General features: G+C 44.6%; 1 protein-coding gene across 17 annotated transcripts in view; it reads right to left on the reverse strand.

Annotated features, from left to right (window-relative positions):
* Window positions 1-14,891, reverse strand: part of EPHA5 (EPH receptor A5) — a 195,789-nt gene that overhangs the window by 70,470 nt on the left and 110,428 nt on the right. For 10 of the 17 annotated variants that reach the window (XM_005484643.4, XM_005484639.4, XM_005484642.4 and 7 more), the window contains exon 5: window positions 10,396-10,731. The exons of the other annotated variants lie outside the window; for them this stretch is intronic. In XM_005484643.4, the coding sequence (XP_005484700.2) occupies window positions 10,396-10,731 (336 nt within the window). The remainder of the gene's footprint in view (window positions 1-10,395; window positions 10,732-14,891) is intronic. 17 annotated transcript variants of the gene reach the window in all.

The raw sequence follows: 14,891 nt of genomic DNA on the forward strand, positions 1-14,891 counted from the left end.
TGACATTGGGTATCCCTTCCTATAATGCTGTATCCATCAGGTCTGCATACAAGAGAGCTGAGCCAACTTGCATTAATTTGCATAATGACTATGTATTTAACTTCCCCATTTTGCCCTTAATGAAGAACAGGACACTGTACAAACTGAATTTAAAATAGCAGTTCTCATTCACTGACCAATATCAGAAGACAGAGGAAGAGTGTGAGGCCACAACAGATGCATAATTGTTACTAGAGCACAAAAAACATTATCAACTGACTACTTTATGGAGGATTTCTTTTGCTCTGTAGAGATGTTCTGCAGGGGCTGCAAATAGCACTTAAAGCCCTCAGGGCTATTTAACTCTGGCAGAAGACCCCCTTGAAGCTTCAGCCAACATATAGCAGAGGGTTTGGTGCAACACCTCTGCAGAAGGCACTGGGCATTTTGTCCTTCATGGAAACCCAGCTTTGCTAGTTGCTGTCTGCAGTTTTGGAAAAGGTGGAGATAGGTCTGTGCCCTCATGTGTATCCTTACCCAGTCACCCTCCAGTTCCTTTCCATGTCCTTGCAGGGGCTGAGCTGCAGCTGAGACAGAGGGATGTACAATAAATTAAATAACCCAGTCATTTCTGCAGTGATAGTCTTCCAGTTTACTGAACTGGGTGAGAGCACCTCTCTGTGGAAACTGTCCTTGCATGGCCAGGTGTTTAAAGGCTCAGGCCATAAGTCTCCAACAAGGACAGCAAACAATTTCATGCTCTTGGTGGCACCCCTCAGGAGAACAAGGCAGAATCATGGGGTTTCATGGCTTAATGATCCAAGCAGGAGCCCATTGTGGGGAAGGCAGAGCTCTGGAGCTGACAGGATAATATGTGGTGCAGATCAGCCCCCCTGTAATAAGCCACACTAATGCTGAACTGTGTGCAAGGCAACTCAGGAAACAGAATAATTAATAATCTACTTGGCTGAACAGCACTTTCTCTCCTTGGATTGAGGCAAACTGCAGAAAGTTGGAAAGAAGCTACAAAGAAATGGCACACAGGGTCCCATAAACCCTTGCAAACCTAAGGAGGGAGGGAAAGCAGCACAGTTTTGTGCTTTTACCTGATTCAACTTTGCTTCCTTGTGCCTCCTGTAGGGACAGAGAGCAAAGCGGCACAAGATTTGCACAAGCACGGTGGGAAATTGTGCTGTGTATTCCTGCAAAGGCAGTGAGCAGTGCTGGTGCCCTCCACTGGCATTTTCCACCTAATTCTCCAAATTTGCTTTTGAGGCATTGTTCTCTCTCTGCAGAGCCCGGGGGCCAGATGCAAAAGGCTCCTTGTACGACCCTGCACACCCACCACCTCTGGGCAAAACCCACAGGGCAGATTTGGTCAGATGCATAAGAGAATTTGCTGGTTTTTCCATCCATTTCCCCAGACCAGCGCTCTCTCCATGGCTTGCCAAAGCACTTAGAGGATCAGCCCAGTGTGGTTGGCCCCTCTGCACAAAGAGCAGTGGTTCAGCACAGTTTCCTGCACTGCAGCAGAAAAACCCTCACCCAGCACCACCATAGCCAGTGGGTGCTCCACATTGATTCGTGCAGGGCCTTTTGATCAGAGCTTGTATTCTTAGAAATTGCCAAGCCCGAAAAAAGAGGAAAATAAATAAATAATAACACTTCCCTTCTGGTGATTTCTATTGTAGTGATCTAGCTGGAAATCCCATTAGTTACTTGCTTTTGATCAGGACTGCTCCTCCAGGACCAGGAGATGCAGCAAGCATTCCATCACGCTGGCAAAAGAGCACATCAGAAGTGTGTTTTAATTAAAACCTTCCAGCTCTTGAGCTTTTTGTAGTATTTGCATGCAGCTGAACTTTGGCCCAGCTGCTGTGGAAGAAATATCATTTATTGCTGGGTTGTCTGTCACCTTAGTGCTACTCTCAGCTCTTCAGCTAGAGCTCTCCCCTCCCTGTCCCCACAGTGGGGAAAGAAAGGGCAGTAATCTGGAAAAAAGTACTAGCCAGCTCTACTGCTTCTATTACATTAGCCCTTTGCAAGTAATGCAAGTGTCAGAAGTAGCATTTTGGAAATCTTTCAAGGAATGAGCAAGGGATTTGCTGTCAAAATATATTGTAATAGCAACCACAACAGAAAATGTGGAAAAACATTCTAAGCCTCACTGAAACAACACCTCTCCACTGAGAAGCAATCCAGGGGAGAAAAGCATTTCAGCCTGATACTATAAACACTAACTGGGAACCTGTAATTGATGCACATTGAGAGCTGGAGCCCAGTTCTGATGCAGCAAAATCCTTCCTGGGATACAGAAGCCAGCTTGCTGTGTGGGTGCAGACATCAGGCACAACAGCAGCCAAGGGAAAAAAAAATCTGACCATATGAACAAATAAATATTACAAACTGCTTACTAAAGAAGGGTCATGCTCATGGCAAAAGAAATCAGACAGAAAGAAGGGACCAGAGAACTGCTGGGCGGCCTTGCAGCACAGAGAGCCACCCTCTTCAAATGTGGGCCCGTTAGGCAGCAATTTGGCACAAGGACACGAAGAGTGGAAGGCACCTGAAGTGTCTGAACTTTACCAAGCTCTCACAGATACCCACAAGGGTGGGTAACCTCTGTGTTCTGTCCAGCACGTGTCCTGCACGGTCATACACACACAAAGGCACAGAATCACAGAAACACTAGGTTGGAAGAGACCTTCAAGATCATTGAGTCCAACCCATGCCCTAAAACCTCAACTAAACCATGGCAACCTCAAATAAAGCACAGCACCCACACTGCCATGTATGTACTCACACCTTCACGCTCCTACAAATTCCTTTGAATAGCATGATGGGTGCACGGGAAAGGAAAAATGCCCTGTGAAGCCACCATACCCTAAGCAGTGTTTCTATAGCCCAGCTCTTCAGTGCACAACTACTGAAACACAAATGTCCAAACTCCTGTTTCCTCCACTGTTATATTTAGTGTTTGAGGGAGATTACCATAAAGAGCTTACTTGGTTTGCTACTGCAGACAGAGAACAAGTGGCTTGTTTTATTTAAATTTATTTATTAAATGCCTGCAAGTCCACTGCTATTTCTCTAACAGCACTGAAAGTATTTTTACATTCTTTTTTTGGCTATTTTGGAGTCCTGATGTCTTAAGAGTACTCTCCACAGTATCATTTATGCAGACTGTTAAAAATGTAAAACTACTTTTAATGCTAAAATCAGAGAAATAACATAGGAGACAATGGAATTACCAGCTTGCAGACTGAGATTAAAGAGCTGAATGGGACTTTATCAGCAGAGAAATTTAAAAGCAACATTCATGGGGGGAAAAAAAAGTCCATAAATTGATGTCATCTGGGCAGTGGAACCATTCCAGATGCTTTACTTTTGGTCTCTGCCAGGTACTGTGCTCAGCACAATACAAAGAAAACTCCCTGGCCTTGAAGAACGTGTTTTAAGGGGGTTGGAATTAGATTAGTATAAGATTACTTGGCAATGCTTTAAAAATATGCCAGTAAAATGGGAAATAAGATTTTAAACCAACTCTATCACTCTTGTAATGTAACATGAGTAATGCCCTGCAAAGGCACAAGTTTCTTAAAGCTCTGACCTTGTGAAGTTCTTACTACATGTGATTGCAGCATGGCCTGCTGTATGCTTTTTGGAAAAAAAGTCAGTATTTGCTACTTATACACCTCTAAAGACCTGGTCTCAGATTGCCCCTAAGATTGCCCAATATCTGCTATTTTACCCCAAGCCTGAGGTGATGTTGCTGCTGGGGATTCTGGTGGCTTGGGGATGTTACAGAGCCGTGCAAATCCTGCTGGTTGCAGCCTCTCAAGCCAAATATTTGGGTAGCTCTTTCTCCCTCACACCCATCTGCATGGCACCATGTGGGTGCAGGCCATGGATTCATGTTCCCCAGGTACAACCTAGGATTTGCTTTTTGTACCTCATGCCTCACGCATAGCACACTTTGAAGAAGACTTATTGCTTCACCATAAAGATGTTTTGTCTCACTGCCACTGGGAGATGGTAAAACCTGCACCCTTCTGCACAATAGACAATGTGACACAACAGACAAGCTCATAATGAGATCTTCAGCATCCTTCTTTTTCCCTTTTCAAGGAGAAGGGTGGATAGAGACAACTACTTCTTACTATTTTTATTTTCATCTATAAATAAGATGTTTTAATTTCATGTCAAAATGGAAATGATGCAAGAAAATGGTTTTTATTTCATCTTTTAATGTCCTTATATCCTTAATGTCCTTACATCAACCACAGGGTTGTCTCACGTACTTCCAGAAAAAAATGACCTCTAACTAAAAGTCATATTGCAATTTGGGCATTTCTTTTCATATTCCAAAGACTTGTCTCAGTATTTGAGCATGTATTTCTAATATGTGAAGTATAACAAAAAGACTTATAACAACTATGAAAAAGTAGCAATTACCAATAGGGAAGTTATAAATAAAAGTGCAAAATATTAATCTGATCCATAATTCATTTGGTAGCAGACATCCAGCCACCTGGACTGGGGTGAACTCATGACTCCGGAATAGGATGCTGGATGAAGATTTTGCATTCAATGCAAATGCAGCCATCACCAAAAAACAACAACAACAAGAAATTCAAACAACCAACCTTTTGTACAGCATCAGCTTTCAGGTTTTACTTTGCCAGTGTGTTTGCTTTTCACAGCCTGCGATTGCATGCTCAGATTGCATGAGATTGTGCTTCAAAAATACAACAAAATACTTCTTGAAGCTGATTACCAGCATATGCGTGGAACTTCACAAAAGAAATTATTCTCTTTCTGGCTGAACCTTCACTGGCAGATCAACACTAATTTTCACATCTCCCTGAACATGAAGAGTATTCACAGCCAGCAGAAAGATCCTGCTGCAAGGGGCAGTGCAGGGTGCACTCAGCTTTAAATAGAGACTGTGGTCTCTGAGGCAGTACAGTTTACCTGCACGTATTAAAATACCCCTGTATTCACCCATCCTGGTATGGAAGACATTCTTTCCTTTAGGATAACATTGTTCTAGGTTAAATGCTGCAATACTTGGGTTAACACGCTGAAAGCCAGAGCTGCATCTCTAAATGGCAGTGCTTTCCACAGAGATGGGCAATTGCAAACCTTCAAATATCTATTTATGCCACTAATAGCTCCTCTCTGGCCAGTGTGAACCTAAAGCAGAGTTTAAACTTACCAGGCATACCAAATTCTTAAAGGATTGCCTGCAGCCGTTAGAATTTTCTCAGAGTCCATAAAATAATTAGACAAATTCATGCGAGAAAAATCCATTAAGGGCTATAAAGCACAAAGAGGTGTTCCCTGGAGGTTGGAGAAAGCTCTGAGGAAGCCCGGGATGTGTGTGCATCCTGCTCTTAGCCCTTCTATGGTTCCACTAGTGACCACTGCTGGGAAGGTGGAGCAGCCCAGTGGATCAGGTATGGTTACAATGGATGTTTAAAGGCAAGCCCTGCCTAACATGCTGGCTGTGGAAAGGCAATTTTTCAGAAGCAAGCATCTGCTTAAGCTTTTGCAGACCCTGGGCTAGCAGTTCTGGCTGAAAAGTAGAGCTGCAAGACCATCTTGCTTCTTGTGTGAGATGATGGAACATGCTGCCTCTACTGCAGCATCCCCTTGGAAATTTTCTGCTATTCCTGAAGAAAATAAGTAAACTGCTTCCTTCCCCATGCCAAACCAAACAAACCCGTGAAGACTTCAGAGTTGGAAGAATCAGACCCTGAATGTTACAGGAACCCATCAGTTCCCAAAGGCAATCTCTGGAAATGTGGTTCCCATCTCTTGCCTCATTTTCTGATGTCTTCTTCCCAGACTGTGCAGGGCTGCAGTCTCTCGGTTTCAAGAGCATGCAGATACTGATGCAAGACTGCAGCAAGCTCTAAGTTGCAAGTTTCCCTTTCCAAATAGCCCTTGGCTGCTTTTCAAAGAATGTACACCTCCTGACTGCTATGGAAAACACCTTCTCCCTTGCTGCCCTCCACTGCAGCATCCCAGCCCGTGCAATTAAAGGAAGGACTATGGTTTTCAGCACACTTGCCCACTCCAAGAGCCTTCTAGCTGCTCCAAGCATCTAGTGGTTTTTGGTCAAGCAGGAACCTAGGTCTGCCTCCCAGACAGCACTACAGGTTGCCAGGTTCTGTCCTCCAACACCTTTGCTTAAAAAGCACTGCTGCTCCACAGGGTGCAACTTCTATCTCTGGTTTGGCCTCAGACACGCAGACTTCTTGAGGCATTAGACATATTAACTCCTCCTCTGTTAGCAGACACATCTGTACCTTTCTTCTCCTCTTTGCCCAGAAGGAGGGCAAAAATATGATACAGGTCACAGAAGGGGTTTGAACAGTGGCTTCTGACTTTTCAAACAGAAAGTAGGCAGGGGGTTTATCTAAAAACACACACAGAGAAGGTCTTTAAGTGCAAAGGAGTCTGTGGCATCTGGGATGCCGGCAGGAGAACTGCCCCACTCTCATACCCCCCACCTCCAGGCCAGCTCTGTGCCTGAAGCCATTCCCAGCATGGGACTTGCTGACATCAAAAGCAAAGAAAATTGCTTGGCTGTTTAGGCTGGCTTAAAGTGAATACTCCTGGCAGGTTTTAAGCCCAGAAAGGTTTTAAACATTGCATCTTTCCAGTGTGCTCCTGCAGTGATACAATGGGTGAGCAGCAACCGTGAATCAAAACTGCTTGCTCCCTATGGACCCATTAGGAGACACGCCTCTGACCAGGACGTCATGGTGGGGGCTTGCTGTACACAGGGCAGATAAGGTGAGAGACCTCAAGGGAGATACTCATCTCTGTCCAGAGTGACAGCATACCTTAATCATCCAGCCTGGTGAAAGCACTGAGAAAAAAAAAAAGTCATGCAGTTGTCACTTGAAAAGCAAACTTCAGTATTAGCAGTACACACAGACTGTTCTGTGGGAGCCATTTAAATAGGAGGAGGTTTCAAAAATATGAAAACTTGAGCAAAACCGTGAGCAAGGGAAGGATGGCCAACTCGATCCTATCATTGGCACTTATGAATTATTCACTGTGCTCCAGCCCACGTGCACGAGGCACAATTTTTAACACACTGTGAGACTGCATTACAGATGGCTCCCTACCACCTGTGCTGGGAAGTCCCTTGGACATGTATTTTGCAGCAATGCCATAGGTAAAAATCATGGTTGGGTCAACTCCTGTCTCCACAAAGGGAAGAAGGTCCTCTGTCTGCCTGCTGCACCTCTAGGGTAGCCACAACGGAGGCCAGCACAATTTCTGTGTCTCTCGGGCATGTGGCATTGCTCATCCTTTCTAGACACACTTTTTCCAGCAGAAAAACACCAGCAAAATCCCACTGAAACAACAGAGGTTTGCAGATTGCAAGAGGTTACAGGAAAAACAGTCCTGTATTTGGAGCCTAAGGGCCACTGCGTCCTGCATGGATCAGCCCCATCCCAAGTACTGCCAGGTCTCCAAGGCCTGGAGGAACAGAAGAATGCTGGGGTCACCAATGGAGATTAGCAATCAGCCTCTTCTTGTGCACAAAAGTTTACTGTTCCCTCTCTGTATTTCCAAATTTGTTCTCAAAAGTTTGGAGTAAAATTACATCAGTCTGAAAATGCCAGATGGATTGCGAGCACCAATTCTTTCACTCATTATTTAAATAGAGGAGAGAAGAAGGGGGACAAACTATTTTGGAGAGAACGACCATTTTGTTTCAGGAAGGAATCCCTTTGAGAGCCTAACCCAGAGGTGGTTTCTGCTGCCAAAAGCTGCCATACCCAGAAGAGGTGGTGCACATGAAGACTCACTGCCTGCTCATTCTTTGCAGCTCTGAAATGAGCATGGTCTTCTTGGGATGGACAAAAGCCAAACCAACAAAACAGATCCTGGCATTTCTCTGCAATGCCGGGTTACTGAATATGTGCCAGCAGGACTCCAGCAGCCAGACCTATCCCATGGCATGCAATTTTTCAATTTCCTGCAGCCAACAGATCTTGTAGCAGGATTTCTCCTACTGCTGCAGTTGGCCTTGTGTCACTGATTCAACTTCATTAAGCAGCCTCTATGAAAATATAATCACCATCAGAAAACCTGTGCAAGGGAAAAGATGAGACACAAGAGCTGCACCTCTTAGAGATAATTCCAGGGGGAAGGTAGGTGGCCTGAGACTCCCTGAAGCCAGATGTGCCCTGACTACTCTTACTTGAGAAAGGACTGTTGAGGTGTGTCTTTATATTCAGAATCACTGGGTATGAAGCACTCTATTACTTGCCTCAAAGGACATTTTTTGGAGGCACCTTAAAAACCAGATTCTCACCCCCCATGCTTGGCAGTCAGTCAGGTTTGAAAAGTCCCTCTTTCCATCTGTTTTATTTCTGGCATGGGCACACCGATGATGGCCCAGGGGAGTGCTGAAAGAGCACATCACTGGGTAGCCCATTTGATGCTACAGCTCCAGCAGATAGGCCTGGCTCACTTCACAAATGTATGTTGGGACCAGCCAGAGAGATAAGGAAACGCAGTCACCATGGCTTTCTTTACACTGCAGTTTGGTAGAACCTCCTGTTGAACCAACCATGAGAGCACACAGGTGCAATTTCAACATCCCACAGTGTATCAAACACCCACAGCTTGATCCGCTAATATCTCCTGTGATTGTGGCTCCACTAAGACTTAACCAGAAGCTACACTCACCCACTTGTCCTTAGCACGGGACACATTTGTCACAGGTTTCCCATTTCCTCTAAGAGACCTTCCAATACAAAGCTGCAGGTGATAGCTGTGCAAGGGGATCATTCTTGGCCTGAGGCACAGAGATGCAGGCAGCTATGTGGATGAATTCTGCTGCAGCTATGGAGAGTTTGGGACATAAGTCACAAACCAGGACCTTTTCCTCACTGATCAGCGAGGTATCATCTCCTCATGCACAGCTACATTTACTGAGATTTATGTGGATTTAATGCCACACATCAGGGAAAATCCAGTGGCAGCAATGAAGTACCAATGCAAACCCACTAACAGGAAAACACACTTCTTCCAACAGCAGAGTTACTGGCAGCAGCCTTCACAACAGGAAAACAGTAAACAGCATTAGGACCGTGACACCCACTGATCTGCACTAAACAGGTGCCTTTAATGGGTGTCATACTGCTGTCCTCTAATATTTCTCCAGCAGATTCCATGCCACATCTATCAGCAGCACTCCCAGCATGCCTCTATTTCCTCTCCTCAAGAAACATATGAATGATCTGTTCAACACTTCAACAATCCAGTTTAATTACCAGGACAGGTATCTGCACTTCCTTGCTGCTGGCTGCCAAGCCTGTGCAGGTACACCTGGGTGGCAGGAATGAGATGCAGCCCTGCTCCAGCTAGTGTTTTTCTGCTCCACAGTGAGGATCTGCCAATCTGCATCCAGCTGTCACACTGAATTGCCCACTGGGTTTGCTGGCTGAACCTTGTCTGGAGGAGGCAGGGGATGGCTACAGTGATCTGGCAGCACAGCCCTCACAGTCTCCAACGCCACCTGTTAGCAGTCCTGGAAAGGCTTCATGATGATAAATGCCACTAAATTAAATGGCAGGAAGTAAGCCAGATAGGAAAAGGTAGAGACCCTAAAACACAGAGCATTAGGGAGCAGAGAAGGATAGGTCAGCCTCCAGAGCTTTACGAGAAGTAATAATGTTCTTGCCTCCCATCATACCTCCAAGTGACAGCGGACAATGGCAACTCCATGCCTGTGTCAAGAGTGACAGGTCATTTCAACTTCTGGGCAAAGGAAGGGCAGAATGATTAGAGCCCTGGACAAAGGAATAAACCAGTCTACATGATCTCTGTCTGTATAGTGCAAACCAAGAATAACACAGCATGAGTGAAATCCTAGCCCTACTTGATCAGGGAAGCAGTGACAATGTACCATACCTCATCAGCCTAAACCCAGTCACTTGAGCATCACAACGTAGAAGTGGGATTAAATTTCCTGAAGTCACTAAAACCAATTTTCTTAGGGTAACTGTTTGTAAAGTTTAGATGTTTTAGCCATTTTTAATCAAAATGGCCTCTTAGAAATTTCCCTTTCCCAACAGGAAAGACAGCCTTTTTTTCCTGGTTTAGTGGATGGATACACCAACATGTGAAAAAGCGGAGGTACCTCCAAATAGCCTAGTGTAAAAGGAAAAGTCACATAGCCTAAAAATGTGTTCTGCTGAAAAGAAACATACTGAAGACTGCAGTAATTATAACCTATGAGACTCCCACCCCCCATATTTGAAGAGGCCATAGTCCAGCCCTCCATCCTGGAGACTCCCACCCATTCCAAAGGGAGGTCTGCACTGGGTCTGACTGGCTCAGGCTCCCACCCCAGACATTGCCCCAGGTTGAAGATCCACTTACCTGCCTGGTTTGTGGTTACATTTACAGACACAAACTGCCGGGCTCCGGGGTTCTGGTCGGACACTCCATTCACTGCCTCAATTTCAAAGGTATAGTTTGTATGAGCAAGCAGATCCACCATCATGACAGAGGTGTTTTTCAGGCCGGTTTGCTGGGGGAGGTACCTGACATGACCGCCACATGCCTCACACAGACCCGAGTGTGAGCTGCACTTCTTGCATGCAATATAATAAGACACATCTTTCCTTCCACCAGTATCAGCAGGGGGAATCCATTCCAGAAAGACACTAGTCTCGTTAACATTTGAGATGGCACTCCGAGGAGCAGAGGGGGGTCCTGGTTTGCAAAGTGAGAAAAACACATGGTAAAAACAGTATCATCAGTCATCCTGCTCGCTACTACTCTCTAGGCTGAAAAGAGATGCCCCCCTTGCTCATGGGGACCATTTGCAACAACACCTGAAGAACTGGGAAAACAGGGATTTGTTCTGAGCACCTTGCTCAAGAGATCTGTGTTGGGATGCAGTCACCTGAGTGGGAGGACAGGACATAGGGCTGCTGAAACCCAAGAGGAGGAGCACTGCACCCTGGGGCATTGTCTCCGGTGCTCTCCTTGCTCTTCCTGCAAAGGGATTAGCAAGCCTTTGCCCCGTTCAAGTTTCTGTTGGCTTCACTAGGGACAAGATTCCTTCTCCTCACCCCGCTGTCCCTGTCCCTCACCACTAACCCCTAGGTCCTTAAAAAAAGACACACACTGGGGTTTTCACACCACCCAGGTATTCAACTCAGATGGCAAATGTTTCCTCTGTATGCAGCTGCCTCTTCCCATCAGCCATTTGGCAGCAGTGAAACCAAAGCTATCCAAATCACACTTAAGCGAGATGCTCAATGTAGCCCAAAGCAGATGGCGATCTACACGGGCCACTGGAGGCACAGCTGTGTCCAGCCACTCCATGGCAGCCCTCCTGGTCCTGCCAGGCTGGTTACCCATGCCACACTTGCTTACTTTGCCAAGCCTCCTGCTCAGGATGCCAGCATGGCACTTGGCAAGGCTGTCCAAGCAGGAGCAGCTGCTGCAGAGGTACCAGAGCACCTGCACAAGGTGGGCTGCTTCTGCTCATCCCAGTGGGAAAGCCCACCTGGAGGCACCTTCTCAAGACTTGCTTCCTCACAGAAGGATTTTGTTTGGAACAGCCTTGTGTTGCAATGAAGGGCAAGCTGTAGATACACCCTGAAGACAATGTGAAAGGACAAGCAAGAGTCTCATGCAAGATATCCTCGTGTTAAGTACTCAGGGAATGCTGATGAATGAGGAAGAAAGAGGAAATTTATCAAAGCAAGCCAGGATGGATTTTAGTCACAGCACCACCAGTAACTACTCAGCAAGGGCTGGGATTTTTGCGAGGGAAGGCAACACAGCACACTCCTCTACAGTTTGAATGAAGTTGTCAAAACCCATGAGCAGTTCCTTGAAAAGGGTCCAACGAGTAGCTTCACTAGCTAGACATCCATATGAATCCTAACAGGCTGACTTAGGCTGTCATCTTCTCGTTTTGCTGTGATAACTAAACTCGATTCGTTATTTAAAACAGGCAGTGTTGCAAAAATGAAATCACCTTATAAACCAGAAGCATTCTCCTCCATTTCCTTTTTCTATTTCCCTCTCTGAGTCTATAAAATTTGTAACACTGATAAACTGAAACTCGCTTTCAACTCAAGCTGTTCTGATTCAATGAGAAACTCGCTGCCAGAGGAAATAAATAATCCTGATGTATTTTTTTCTTTTGTTTTTCAGAGGAAAAGCAGTTGATGAAAAAAAGCTAAGTTGGCTTAGGAAATGCCAGATCGTCTTTGTTTTGTTCTGTGATCCCTTCAGATCCCTACAAACAGGGAGCAATCCACTCCCAAGCTGCATCCCAGGGATGCAGCACTATTGAGCTAATGACACCAACACAGAGCCCAAGTCAGGACCATTTTCTGCAGTGTCATACTTGTACTGATATAATAGAAACTATACAATTCATCACTGGAGCTGTATGGAGTTGTATGTGCTGCACTTGAGGATTTTTTATATGTTTTTTACTGCTAAAATTGCCCTATTTTTTCTTCCACTGGATGAATGCCCTTTTGCTGATGCCAGTACTCAAGGAAAAAATAGAGAACTCAGGCACAAGAACCACTTACTGGACAATGTGTCTTTAACAGGGGATAAATTATTACTTTTGTAAAGTCACCAGAGGTTTTTACTTGCTTTGTACAGAAAAGTCAGCTACTCTTCTTGAAGGCTTAAAAACATCAGATTCAGTGGAAATGCTTTAAAACTGGCTTTTGTAACCTATAAAATTAGTGTTCTCAAAGGGCCTCAGAGAAAGGTCTTTAGTAGAATCCTGAAGCTGTACCTGAATAAAACTTGGCTAAACCCCAGCTGGGAGAACAAAAAGGTGTTTTACCTTCAGAATAGGGGGGCCCTAGATCTGCTAAGGTGGTCTGCTTTAATTTCCAAACTCCTGTTGTCAGGGGCACAGATATTAGTCTACTCAGTTTTAAAAAGATCTATGTAATTTTTGAATTTGCAACTTTATACTCTCAGATTCACTCCTTTTGCACCACAGTTTTCTGACAAGAGGCAAATGCTTTCTGAAAACAAAAATATTTCAAAACAAATGTGTTTTCTTGATGGACAGCAAACCTGTTGTTTACTGATGCACATATTTTAAAAATATGACCCAAGAGAGAAATTACTCTGAAGATAGAAATATATGTATGTAAACACTCAAAGTTAACTGTAAAGTTTTTGAAAGTAGACTATTACAGTAAATACAATAAAGTCTTCAATTTGTCCCATGTGTCATAATACTACAAATATTTCCCCAACCTGCACTGAGCAACAATAAAGCTACTTGTAAGAGACATGAGGAGAAAAGAAAAAGATTAAACTGTTTTGGTTTTAAAGAGATGTTCTGCAAGGAACTGAAGCTAGGATTACTTAGTTGAGAAGAAACAAAATGCAATTACTTACTGGAAGATGCATAATAATATTAAAATAATTCTCAAATATCCATCAGGACCAAAATTCTTTCTTTTTTTGTTTGAGAGCACTAATTATTTCAGACTGCATCACAGCACAATCAGTTTCAAAATTACCAATCATTACTTATAAGACACACTTAAGAAACTGGAAAAATTGAACAAAAATGTATTCCTCCCTCTCCCTGTACTTAACTGAGCAAGTGACAGTGATACAGCAGCTAGTTTTCTTTAGTGATGCTGGTGGTGGTGGTGGTGGGGAGACTCATGCAGCTGGAACTGAAAAACTCTCACTTTAAATTAAGAAAATGTGATTTTACAGCTATACTGAGTGGCAAGGGGACTTTGCAGGTGCAGACGTGAAAACAAACATTGATGTATTCTCTAAAATTAACTGCATTTCTTGTTGAAGGAATCCTATGAATATTATTAACTTCTGTGGCAATAAATAATAAAAACATTAAAAAAAACCCTTGCAATATTTTCTTGCCACTCATGACTCAAGTCTCTCTCCCTTTTGTTTTAGCTCATGATGAGCTGTTCCCTTGCAGATGTAACTGGACTGGTTTAGAACACCATGTTGCTACCTACTCTTTCCTGCCCCTGCCAAAATCCTCTGCCCCTGCTGCTGAGCTGGCACAGCACATGGAGCCCTCCTCATCATCTCCAGCACAAACAGAGCAGTATTAGGACAAAATCCTAAGAAAAGATGCATGGGGAAGGTGAGGGTGACAGAAGCACATGGAGAAGGCTCAGATATTCCACCCTGCTTTTGGGGTGGCAGAGTGAATGTCAGCAGAGGTGCTGCAATGTCCTCAGCTGTGGCTCTGGGGTTTACAGTGGCAAGCAGAAGCTGAGCTGCACCTTGATGGGTATTAAACTTCTCATCTGCCCCAGAAGGACTCTGTACCCTGCCAAGCCATATCCTAACACAGCTTCAGGCACCACATCCGGGACTTAAACTAGCTTACAGTCAGCTTTCAAAACAAAAGTAAAACCCACACTGAAAGAAAACCACCCAAACAGTAAAAGCCAACAAACTTAGGCAGTCACCAACAATAAATAAGCACAAAATCCCCAAACAAACATAAAAAGAAAATCCCATGGCATTTGCTGAGTTGGAAATTACAGCCTTCACCTAAGGATTTCAACTGCACTAGAAACCTGGGAGAGACAGGCTCTTGAACTTCATTTCTTTTTAACAGGAGCTGTTCACCTCACTTGCTGTGACTCTCTGAACCCTGCTGATGCTGCTCAGGCCACAGGCATGCATAAACATCCTCCTGTGGGATGGCAGCTCCTTCCCTGGCTAAAGCAGCAGCAGGACACACTGCATGTGTGCCTTTCCATTCTGGGAAGGGCAGAGAGCAGCACCACCGATGGCGAGCAGGAGGCACAGCACACACCAGAGTCTGGCATAACTCTCTCTCAGTTGCTGGCTTTGGCTCTGTCTGCACAGAAAACCTACTT

This window comes from Zonotrichia albicollis, chromosome 5, assembly GCF_047830755.1.
Source record: "Zonotrichia albicollis isolate bZonAlb1 chromosome 5, bZonAlb1.hap1, whole genome shotgun sequence".
Lineage (NCBI taxonomy): Eukaryota > Metazoa > Chordata > Aves > Passeriformes > Passerellidae > Zonotrichia > Zonotrichia albicollis.